Genomic DNA, 11,314 nt, shown 5'->3' with positions numbered 1-11,314 from the left:
TAGGTTTCTAATACTATGAATCCACTGAGTGTTCCTTTTGGCATGAGAAAAGGTCTGCCCTAAAGTTGTCCAATACATATTGATAGCAGAACAAGTTGTGAAAATATGTTCAAGAGTTTCCTCTTCTGATTTGGATACTGGACATATTGGATCGATGTTCAAACCCATGTGATGTAAATAATGGCGCGTGGGAAGTCTATTATGGAAACATTTTCATAGAAGAAATTTTATCTTGTTGGATCATTTTGACTTCCAAATCCAATCGAAATTTACCAAGTTGTTCGCATTTGGATTAATCAGTTTGTAGCAAGTCTTTGTTGAGAAAATTCCATTTCCTGTCAAATCCCAATAACAAAAATCATGATTGCTTTGGTTGGGATGAAAGGAGAGAATGGCATACAAAATTATACATATAACAAAGTATAGTTTGCACGTAGATCAAGTGTTCAATAAATTACACCTTATTTGAATTGTTTGAATAAAAATTGCTGCCAAGTTCTGAAGCTGTGTATATATTAAGTAGACGTTATTGTAAAATTCGAAAAAATGGTGAAAAAAAAATTCAAGTAAAAATGGTATTTGAAATTTAGAGTTGCGTTTGGACATAAATTTAAGTTTGGGTTGTTTTTGAAGTTTTGTGAGTGATTCGAGTGAAAATTTTGAAAAACAGTTTTTTGCAGTTTTTTATATTTTCAAAATTTTCCAAAATACATCTTCAAGTGAAAATTGAAAATTTTATGAACAAACGCTGATTTCGAAAAAAAGTAAAATTTTTCTAAAAAAATCTTCCATCAAATTTTATGTCCGAACTGGCACTAAGCCTTTTACATGCCTTTTACACTTTTAAAAGCCTTCTACATGCCTAACGTTACCAAACATGATTAACTGAAAAGAAATAAAAGCGACAAGTTGAGAATTTGGACACTACAGATAAAGGGAAGACAAGTGTCTTTCCTCTTCTCCTTGCCATTTTTACATATATAAATGAAAATCTGAAGAGCTCAATTTTATTTTTCCAAAGGAAGCTCTTACACAAAACATGGCTAGTACTATAACTAACTCCTTCTGTCTTTCTCTCAACCCCGCCATTACACAACGGCGGCGCAATCAACAAGTCTTAATCCGGCGACCATCTCACTTCCCTATCTCTTCAACACAACGTCCGTTTCGTCCGCAATTCATTAGTTGCCGGAAACTGAAACGGTCCGCGATATCTTCAGCTTACATTACAGGCCCTGCTTTCGATGCTATTGTTTCAGAAAACGATCCTAAATTCGAAGAATCGGATGATAGTTTCGTGGCAGTTGAGCCAATTGAAGTTATCAGTTGGGGTTTTATGTGGAAACTTGTTTCTCGCCACAAGTTGAGGCTCATTGCTTCTGTTCTCACTCTTATCGGCTGTACAGCTTGTACTCTCACCATGCCTTTACTTTCCGGTATGCATTCTCTGAAAAATAGATAAAATTTACTCCATCTGTTTGATTAGTTCGATGAGTGAAATGTTGAATTAAGAATAGAATAGTATCAAATCCTATGTAACGTCTCAAATTGGAAAGAATGTCATATAAGTTGAAAAAGGAGTACTGCTCCTATTAGGTTTTTACTATACTGTTTTAGAAAAGAGTATTGATTTTCAGTAATTAGGAGGAAATAAAGTGCCAGCAATTGCATTTTTTGAAAAGAGTTGTATTTCATAATGGATATTTCAGGGTTTAAGCCAGTCAGAGGGCAACCTAAATCTTATTTCTCGTGTCAAATTTCAGTATTCAATTTTAAAAAAATGTATTTTCCACAAACTGTAAGATCGGCGAAATTGTTTGCTTTTTGTTGCTTGTCTAAAGCAATTAGCGTTGGAGAATTATAAATCTCTGTGAAAGATTATTGTTAAGCATGTCAGAGTGAGGATATGGAATACTCCTTCAAAATCTTTTGCTATTGAATTAAGTTCATACAAGACCAGTTATCAACGTGTGGACTTGCTTAGGATTTTGTTAAGCACCTCTAGCTACATCATTTCAAGATGATGGATGTTTCTCTCTTAAACATGCTAATGCTAGAGATAATAGGGGTGTATGGAGAAGTGATAAGTATGTTTAATTCACTTGACAGTTAAGAATGACAGAGTTCGCATTTCATTGTTTCGTAAGGCAACACGGTGGTCAAAACTACAGTGCAGTTGCATATTTGAATCATATAACTAGTCCAGCCAAATATTTAAGTTAATATTATAGGCGTATATTATTTTATTTGCAGAAAAGTATAAGTGTTATATGTCGCATGTTAAAGTTATTTGACCACCCAGAGCCAATTTTTAACATTGCCAATTGCCATTTTCTGTCTGCTTATTTTGGTTGAAATGTTATATCTTTGTACTTATATTTTGAAGAACGTAGCTTTGGTCTAGTGGTAAGAGTGTAGATTGTAATGTGTGGGTTTGGCGCACGTCACAGATTCAAACCCTGCTGCAGACCAAAAGCCTGGTATTTTAAGTGGAGTAGAGGAGCAGGTCCCGAGTTTTGGTCATTGCGCCACTGGTCCTCGGGGTATCTCAGTTATCAAAAAATATATTTTGAAGAAAATCAAGCAGATGAGAATCTGTCATCCGCTTTCCAAGCAGAGGAGAAAAAGTGATTTATGTCAATTAGCTTGGTAGTTCAAGATGCTACCAGTCAACCACCCATATTAGGCAAGATTATAGGTGAAATTTCAGCACAAGTGAAAAGACACTCTGGTAGAGTGGTGGCACTAGACCAAATTTCTTGAAATACTAGTTAAAATGCTGATATCGAGTAAATATACCATTCATGTTTAAAAATATAAAATTAATGCTGCATAGGCCTGACAATTGCCTGAGCTTATCATTGCAGGAAGATTTTTTGAAGTACTTATTGGAACAAGACCAGAGCCTCTGTTGGAACTGCTCAGTAAAGTGGGACTTCTGTATGCACTGGAGCCAATTTTTACAATTATCTACGTGGTGAACATGAATTCCATTTGGGAGAAGGTTATGTCCAGCTTAAGGGCTCAAATTTTTCAGAGAGTACTGATTCAAAAGGTGAACGCCAAAATCAGATTAGGTGGCTATCCAAATTTTAACTTGATGTATAATGGTTTGTTATAAGATGATGTAACTATAAATGACATCTTAAACATTGAATGCTATGTTTATGAATTATCAGCATTCAAACCTAATAGTGCTTTTGTAGCTTTTGTGACTAGGACAATACTAATGTATCATACTAGCTTTCATGGATTTAAGGTATCACATCCTTTAATTATTTTATTTCTCATGGTTCCTTTGTATCTGTAGCATTCTGCTAACCTTGTTAAGAATCACAGCTTAAACCTTTTGAAATGGCGAAGATCAATCAGCTGATTTACAGAATAGTTATTGACCCACAGAAAGACATATGTTGCTTTTGACTTCAACTGAGTTCGAAATGTTTGCCAAGATTTATTGTAGCATGGGAAAAATCAATCAACTGATTTTCCTGTCAAAAAAGATCAGTCAACTGATTTTTGAATAGTTATTGATGTACAAGAACATATATATTGCTTTTTGGCTTCATCTGCTTTGGAAATGTTTGCCAAGATTTTCTGTGCGAACTCATTCAGCACGTCCTTTTTAATGCTTTACCTTTCTTTCTCTTTGCAGGTTGAATTTTTTGATCGTTACAAGGTATGCTACTTCATTTGTTATGCTATATTTTCCGTCATAACTAGCTCGTACATGCCCTTGCGTGCTTGTGTGAATTCCAAATAGATTTTACTTTTAATTGTACGAAGGTCTAAGGATGTGCTGGTTAAAACTGCTTGCTTTTTAGGTCCCTTTATTTTGGCCATCTTGGTCTACATACTTGTAGCTTTTGAGAGCACTACCTTTCATATATGCTGCTGTACAATTTCCCAGCTTATTCAAGGAAGACTCCTCTACTATTAAGGAAGCAAAGTGCCTTTTTGTTCTGGAAAAATTCTTACACCTGTGGCTGTAATGGTTTTTGATTGGTCTCCGTTTGAGCGTCTCTATGTACTTCTTTCTGTATTTTTCATTTCATGTATATACAAATATTCAGTTTCTTAAGAACCTTCTTTGAACAAACTTATCAAAGAAAAAAAAAAGAACATTCTTCGAACAATACAGGAAAACAAGGGGAAAAAACAAAGACTTCGTTATTTTGTACAATATTTTTGCAAAGAACTAGAAGTTCTTATGTTATTAGTATACTGCATCTAGAAGGTTTCATGTTGCCATTTTGGTCTCTTAAAGCTTCTAAATGTCTCGTAGAACATACTCGATGCAAGTATGTGTAATAATTTCTGAGGCAGCCTGTGAGCACTGTCGGTTTGCAACTTTGAATTAGGTTTTTCAGCTATAAGAGAGATCATATAACCCTGAGTAGATGATACTATGACCTGCGTGGATGCTGTTGAGGAGGGTGGACTACTCGGTGTATATTTGGTCTCGCTCTTCCTTAGGCCTTCCAAGTTTGGCTGTCTACATAAGACTCATATGCTTGGTATCTCTGTTTACTGATCTTTCTATGTCTACCTACTAATTCATTTAGCTTTCTTCTTGTAGGTTGGTGAGTTAACAGCTCTATTAACAACTGATCTTGGTTCACTCAAAAATATTGTCAGTGAGAATACTTCACGGGATCGTGGTTTTAGGGCATTATCAGAGGCAAGCTACTTTCACTAAATAAAAGTGAGCTTTATATTTTATTTTATTTTTTGAATCAGTTCTCTTTCTCTTTGATTGCGAAGTGAGTCTAACGTTGGACTGTCGGAACAATTTCAATGTTCTTTTCCTTGGGTAAAATTTCCCGAAGTTCCTTTTCCAAAATTTTTTGTTCTTAAATCCCCCCTTTTTTATTAGGTAAAAAAGTCCCTTATTTAGACAAACTACGCTTTGCTGATTTATCTTAAAAATGTGTTTGTGGTGAGACATCAATTGCATGTTTCTTGACTCCAAATTTTCAGCTCATTTTCTGCGAGTGCTTTCCCTTGAAGACGCTCAAATTGCATTGTCCATTAACTTTCTCTCTTTCCTCCCATCCACCTGCTTTTTCTCTGTGCATACCTTGCATGATGATCTTTCACCTAGCTGGATTCTCTTTTTCATGCAGGTGGTTGGAACATTGTCCTTATTGTTTGCTCTATCTCCCCAGCTTGCTCCAATTTTGGGCGTACTCATGCTCACCGTGTCTATTTTAGTCGGTAAATATTTTATTTCTGATATTACTGTCTTTTCTGTGCACTCTGACATGCTATAGGTATGGCTATTACCTTTGTTTAATTCACAGTTTCTCAGTGTGCCCTTAATAGTTGTAATCATAATAAAACAGTAATACATTCTTCAGCTTGAATGATATAACTTAATTAATATATTTTATAAATTCTAGTAGTGTCACTTCAGCTTGATTGTATTGACTATATGTGCTGATTAATTATATTACTTAAGATCATATCTATCTTGATATATGCGAAAGAAAAGAAATGCCACATCAGAAATCAAATATGGTTTCTTGGTAACAAAGGCGCAAGTAATTGGTCGAAATGGAAATGCAGAAGAAGATAATTGATGGGTTTTGGTAATTACTGGTATTCTGTTTGAGTTGTCTGTTCACCTTCCTAATGGTTGTGAACTTATTAGCTGTGTACAAGAGGACAACTGTAAATGTCTTCAAAGCTCATGGACTGGTCCAAGCATCAATAGCTGACTCTGTGGCCGAATCATTTTCTGCCATTCGCACTGTAAGTTCATGATCTATAGCCCATTCAGATTTTACCTCAACTTCTGTAACTATAACTACTAAATTTCAGATTTTCATGTGATGCCCTTGCACTTCTTTGGTGGTAACGAATACGACACTGACCTCTTCTGCAGGTGAGGTCATTTAGTGGGGAGAAGCGTCAGATGTCAGTGTTTGCTCGCCAGGTAACTTAGAGGCTATATGATTTTCTTAGATTCAGAGTAAGGACTAGTTTATCATAGTTGCTCTTCTAGAGATGCTAGAGCGTATTTGTGGAGTTTGACAGGTACTCGAGTATGAGAGTAGTGGCATAAAGCTTGGAACCTTTAAATCCTTCAATGAGTCAGTGACTAGGGTGGCAGTTTATATCTCCTTGATGGCTTTATATTGTCTTGGTGGAAGCAAAGTAAAGGCAGTAAGTACTTTAAGCAAAGTTATGGATATTTATATCGTCAAGAGTTTATCCATCTTAAGCTGTAATTTTTTTTTCAAGTTTTGAGTATGTACATCTGGCTGCACGGTTTTCTCCTTCCAATAGTAATTCTGGAATAATCTTCTTCTTATGGATTTGATTTTATTTGCATATTAACTGATAAATCAAATTATATCATATGTAGGGTGAAATGTCAGTGGGAATTGTGGCTTCATTTATCGGATACACTTTTACATTAACTTTCGCAGTGAGTAATTCTTGGTGCCGTGACTCTCTTAAATTCCCACTTTTATCTTCCTTCATCTGCTTGACAAATTATGCATTATAGGTTCAAGGCCTCGTAAATACCTTTGGAGATCTTCGTACAGCTTTTGCAGCAACTGAGAGAATTAATTCTGTTTTGTCCGGAGCTGAAATTGATGAAGCGCTTGCATATTCTTTAGAGAAAGACATGAAGCAAAAGAAGGTCCGTGATGAGACTTTAGAATTATACTTGGTGAATGGTTCTAATGAGAAGAAACAATCTACCAAAACAAGATACATGTCTTCCTTAAAATTGGGTAGCAGTGTGCGAAGCCTGGCAGAGACAGGTGATATCTGTCTTGAAGGTATGCACTTTTGCCATATCTGTTTATTTTGTGTTGCTTGTACAATACTGTAAAAAGTGGGCATAGTATTTATTTTGATAAGCCGATAAACTGGGTACAGAAAACAAGTTTTGATAATGGATTTAGTTCCTTTTTAGATGGGTAAATCTATAAGGTAGATCTTTCTGTAGCTTCTAGTCAAGGAGATTTTCTGGTCTCTTTCCAGTAAGATGTGTTGCTTATGAGGACTGCTTTTGTTTAGAGAAACAGATCTTATTCTTATCTATTCATCCATGATTTCAGAAATCTGGCCTTCAAAATTCTTTCCATAGTCTGAAAAAGAAATGGGGGGAAAAAGTAATGGAAAATGCACCATTTGTCAATTAATAAAATGCTTTTCATATTTCGTTTGCAGATGTGTATTTCTCGTATCCAGTGAGGCCTGATGTGGAAATCCTTTGTGGTCTTAATTTAACGCTAAAATGTGGAACTGTTACAGCTCTGGTGGGACCAAGTGGTGCGGGGAAAAGTACAGTAGTACAACTATTAGCACGTTTCTATGAGGTCTACTTTCTATATCTATTTGAATATTCCTTAATACAAGTTTTTGTGGTCCTTCTAGGAAGGTCTAAAGGTAAATATATCAGTCAATAACCTGACCTTGCAGCCAACTCGAGGCCGCATAACTGTTGCAGGAGAAGATTTGCGAACATTTGATAAGAGTGAATGGGCACGGGTTGTCTCTATAGTGAATCAAGTATGTGTTACTCTTTTCTCTCCAAAACTCACTGTTTAAGCAGTGAGACACTACTCTCAGGGTCATCATGAAGTTTTCTTGATCGAAGATTTAACTTGAAATCAAATTCTGGATGGTCTCAGTGGTTATTTTGAGCCTTGTAATCACTTTCTATTTGTTGCTGACATGCATAAAAACTCGCTTGTAGGAACCTGTTCTTTTCTCTGTATCGGTTGGAGAAAATATCGCTTATGGTCTCCCTGATGAGTATGTATCCAAGGACGATGTGATAAAGGCAGCCAAGGCCGCCAATGCTCATGAGTTCATAATTTCAATGCCACAGGTTTTTCATTTCTGCCTGGTTGGTCCCCGTGTCTGTCTATTTCATATTTGCTCCTATTCTGCTAATTATTTCTCGAAAAAACTGACAGGGTTATGACACATTGGTTGGGGAACGTGGTGGTTTATTGAGTGGTGGACAGAGGCAGGTAGTAAATTGCTTTGCTGTTAATGCAGTGCACTTATCAGAGCTTTTCATTTTGTTCTCTTCTCGCTACATGAGTTTACAGAGTTCTTTTGACTGTGCCATCTTTCCATTTTCAGAGAATTGCTATTGCAAGGGCTCTACTGAAGAATGCCCCTATTTTGATTCTCGATGAGGTAGTCTTTGCCCCCTCTCTGTCCATTGACTATCACAACGTATGCTCTACAATACAGTTCTGTGGGTGGCCTTAGTATCTTCTTTCTCATTGTAAATCTGGTTTAGCCTGAATTATATAGGCAGATTTAAACATTTTATTGTTGTGGCTTTACAAGCATTGTTGTGGCATTACAAGCATAGTCCCTACAGTTCTGTGGGTGGCCGTAGTATCTTCTTTCTCTTTGCAAATCTGGTTTAGCCTAAACCCTATCTGCTCTAGGAAGACCTTGGTCATTATTCACGTCATAGAAATATACCCATCCAGCTGAACTCGGACCAGTAAAAGTATGAATGGCAAATCCTTAGGTATTAGATGATATTGTGATACTATATATGTTCAATGAAATATGGCCTTGCTTTCTGTGTTTTCTGCAGGCCACTAGTGCTTTAGACACAGTAAGTGAGCGTCTAGTCCAAGAAGCACTGGACCATCTGATGAAGGGACGAACAACTTTGGTTATTGCTCATAGATTGAGCACAGTTCAGAATGCAGATCAAATTGCTCTTTGTTCTGATGGGAAGATTGCGGAGTTGGGAACACACTTTGAGTTGTTGGAGAGGAAAGACCAATACGCTTCTCTGGTTGACACTCAGAGGCTCGCATTTGAATAATGTATAGCACCTCGTTTTTTGCTAGTTTATCAGAACAATTTCAGAGGCAGAATATGTGAGTTATGCTAATTTAAATTGGTTGCCTTGCTTTAAAAGCTTTCTCAACTGTGTTCGACCACACCTAAACATTCTGATCCTGACTTCTTTCCAGATGCAGCATGATATTGTGCACTGCAGGGGCAAACATTAGGGATCGAATGTTGAATGGAAGGAGGATGAATATAGCAGGAAGAAAAACAGAGAAACAAGTCTCTTTTTTCTTTTGAACATAACTAAGTTATACAAAGTTTACATGCTATAAACAACTGATGTAAAATATAGTATGACTGTACTGGTTACTGTAAATCCTGTATCATTGGATATTCACACGTCTGATGCTCCCATGAATTCTACTTTTTCTGAATTACAAAATTCAATATTAAATGTTTTATAACTTCAAATGAGATTGCAACTTTAATATGAAGTTTCTTGGTCTTCCTATTTTATTTTTTCTTTGAGAGCTATACACTATCTCACATAACTGTTGCTTAGCAAAGTCTCTAGGTACTGGAAAATGAGATTCTAGCATTCATTTTTGCAAGACATTCTGTTGGAAGGCTAAGGAATGTATTCATAAACAAGTCGTCAATAGGTTCAACCGTTGCCACCCCAACAAGTTTGCACCTTCCTTCTTCATTTAGCCTCTCCCCTCTTCCTTCTCTAATTCTTCCCTTCGTTTCTTCTGACGTTAAAAGCGTCTCCACAAGCAATGGTGGCGCTCTGTAGATGGTTCCAACTGAAAACCAGAACTTGGCCTTGAACTCCAGATTGACCTATTAAAGTTATAAGCTTGAAAATTAATTTCTCTTTCTTCTTGATGAATTCATATATTTCAGCTTAAGGACAATTAAGTAAGGGGTAAGCAATGTACCTTGCCAGTTTCTTGGTTGACATATCCTCTAAGGAGCTCGGGGACAACATCAATTTTCAGAAAAGGGGGCAATGGTAATCCCAAGAACTTAGCAGTTGCAGATGTTAATGGAGGAATGTACAGCTTTTCCAAGTCAAAATCAACGGCAATTTCGTCACTTGACTCAATTCTTTTGCCAGTTCCAGTACCTGAACCTCCTTTGGCATTATACACAAAATCTGGGTATCTGGAAATACCAAGTTTGGAAGCTTCAAAAGTCTTGAAGTCCACATTGTATGTACCAGTTCTTGGAATTGTTGTTTCAGTAACAGCACCAGCAGCAGATTGTGGCTGTTGCTGTGAACTTATGATGCTGATTCTGGGTTTTAACTGAAGTGAGGAAAATGAAGATATATGTCTTGATTTGGTTTTGGGAAGTTGGCAGGAGAATTGAGGAGTTGGTGAGTAAATTTTAGACCCCATTTTGTTAGTGTTTTGCTTTTAGGGGGAGAGAGAATGGAGAGTTTTTTTTTTCTTTTTCAGGAAGTTCAAGTGACAGATTTATGCCTTTTATGTGAACCTCAAGTTGGAGTAGACGTGCCCAATTTGTGTCCACGAGTTAGGACCTTATCATCAGATGTCGGGCAAAAGTCCTATGTCCTTGCATGTTTATGAGTTATGATTGCGTTATATTCAAGGCTTTACCAATAGCCCTCAGATTAAATTTTCTTCAAAATCGCAACCACGCATTTTAGGAATAAATATATTAGAGAATTGGATATTTGTTTCTTTATCAGTTTGTGATGTTAATATATCAGAAAGGTAAGCTGTAATGTGTTCATCACTTTACCTGAGAAGTTAGCATCGTTCATTTACAAACTTTAGCACAATATGCTTTTAGCACTACAAGTTTCAGTTGCAAGGGTGTATTACAAATATTTTTTTTACCATGCAGTCCTTGCATTTCGATTTTACGGTTAAAAGTTAGCTGTATTTTTTAGTGTTTATATCAAATCGTATTAACTTATCATAATTAAGTTTAAAAAAATTAAGGTAAAATGTAGATTTCTTAACTATGGTTGTCACGACCCCAATCCCGGTCATGATGGCGCCCAACACTGATGCTAGGCAAGCCCGACCAATTAAATACTCTCAACCCAAATACGTAATCTGTTAACAAATAATACGATTAAGATAGCAAATGTCAAGGTTCCAATCCGAATCTAAATAAAATAGTACGAAAAATAATAACGAATATTCCAAACATTCCCCAATAGATCTGGAGTCACGAGTCTGGAGCCTCTAGATGTAATAGAGTAATATATATCCCTACTGTTAAAGAAGTCTACAATATGAAAGAAATAAATGAAATAAAGGGGAGGAGTCGGGTCCTGCGGACGTCAGGCAGCTACCTCGACAACTCCTGAAGATAAAATCCAAGAAGACAGCAAACAGCTCCACTAAGTCTCCGGAGCACCTGAATCTGCACACATGGTGCAGGGAGTAAAGTGAGTACTTCCAACTCAGTGAGTAATAAACATATATAATGGCTGAAAGTAAGAAATTCTGAAATATTACAATATAAAGCTATGATCAGCGATTCA

At 36.5% G+C, this 11,314-nt stretch overlaps 2 protein-coding genes across 3 annotated transcripts; one reads left to right on the top strand and one right to left on the bottom strand.

Annotated features, from left to right (window-relative positions):
* The first annotated feature begins 898 nt into the window (after positions 1–898).
* LOC109209459 (ABC transporter B family member 28) lies at positions 899–9,261 on the top strand. Of its 2 annotated transcripts, XM_019372731.1 has the most exons (18): positions 1,349–1,436; positions 2,451–2,698; positions 2,868–3,055; positions 3,656–3,679; positions 4,580–4,681; positions 5,127–5,217; positions 5,654–5,754; positions 5,888–5,938; positions 6,040–6,168; positions 6,371–6,433; positions 6,515–6,794; positions 7,189–7,337; positions 7,441–7,530; positions 7,718–7,852; positions 7,941–7,997; positions 8,113–8,169; positions 8,585–8,876; positions 8,973–9,261. In XM_019372731.1, exons 2-17 carry the CDS (start codon positions 2,635–2,637, stop codon positions 8,819–8,821), a joined length of 1,818 nt encoding a protein of 605 aa, XP_019228276.1. In that variant the 5' UTR covers positions 1,349–1,436; positions 2,451–2,634; the 3' UTR covers positions 8,822–8,876; positions 8,973–9,261. The 2 variants fall into 2 exon arrangements, with proteins under 2 accessions (XP_019228275.1, XP_019228276.1); XM_019372730.1 differs by lacking the exon at positions 2,451–2,698 and having other exon boundaries at positions 899–1,436.
* Positions 9,225–10,269, bottom strand: LOC109209460. Its single transcript, XM_019372732.1, has 2 exons — positions 9,732–10,269; positions 9,225–9,633 (listed from the first exon to the last, which is right to left on the bottom strand). Exons 1-2 carry the CDS (start codon positions 10,191–10,193, stop codon positions 9,361–9,363), a joined length of 735 nt encoding a protein of 244 aa, XP_019228277.1. The 5' UTR covers positions 10,194–10,269; the 3' UTR covers positions 9,225–9,360.
* Positions 10,270–11,314: the final 1,045 nt, after the last annotated feature.

Source organism: Nicotiana attenuata, unplaced genomic scaffold (assembly GCF_001879085.1).
Source record: "Nicotiana attenuata strain UT unplaced genomic scaffold, NIATTr2, whole genome shotgun sequence".
Classification (NCBI taxonomy): domain Eukaryota; kingdom Viridiplantae; phylum Streptophyta; class Magnoliopsida; order Solanales; family Solanaceae; genus Nicotiana; species Nicotiana attenuata.
The sequence above is the reverse complement of the archived record's forward strand: the minus strand, read 5'-3'. Positions and strand labels throughout refer to the sequence as shown.